A 222-nucleotide genomic window follows, 5' to 3' on the forward strand; every position below is an offset into this window, starting at 1 on the left:
AGTCGAGTCGGGCCGGCGGCGGGGCCGCCCGCCGAGCCCCTCCCGCTCCGCTACCTTCTCTCGCCGTGGAGGACGTAGGAGCTGCGGAAGAAGCCCAGCAGCTCGTTCTCGATGAGGGCGTTGTAGATGATCTTGAGGTTGTAACTTCTCTGCACCTCCAGGCTGCGGTTGAGGACGACGACGAAGACCTGGGTCTGGGGGTGGCGGAAGGAGCGGGGCACC

The 222-nt window shown here is 66.7% G+C and overlaps 1 protein-coding gene across 1 annotated transcript in view; it reads right to left on the bottom strand.

Moving 5' to 3' along the window:
* The window catches only part of TRHDE (thyrotropin releasing hormone degrading enzyme), a gene marked incomplete at its 5' end in the record, with an annotated part of 227,475 nt that extends 227,254 nt beyond the window's left edge, over nucleotides 1-221 (bottom strand). The window contains one exon of the mRNA XM_009273209.2: nucleotides 55-221. Within this exon, the coding sequence (XP_009271484.2) occupies nucleotides 55-221 (167 nt within the window). The remainder of the gene's footprint in view (nucleotides 1-54) is intronic.
* Between the last annotated feature and the right edge of the window lies 1 nt (nucleotide 222).

The sequence above is a fragment of the Aptenodytes forsteri genome, unplaced genomic scaffold, assembly GCF_000699145.1.
Source record: "Aptenodytes forsteri isolate BGI_AS27 unplaced genomic scaffold, ASM69914v1 Scaffold366, whole genome shotgun sequence".
Lineage (NCBI taxonomy): Eukaryota > Metazoa > Chordata > Aves > Sphenisciformes > Spheniscidae > Aptenodytes > Aptenodytes forsteri.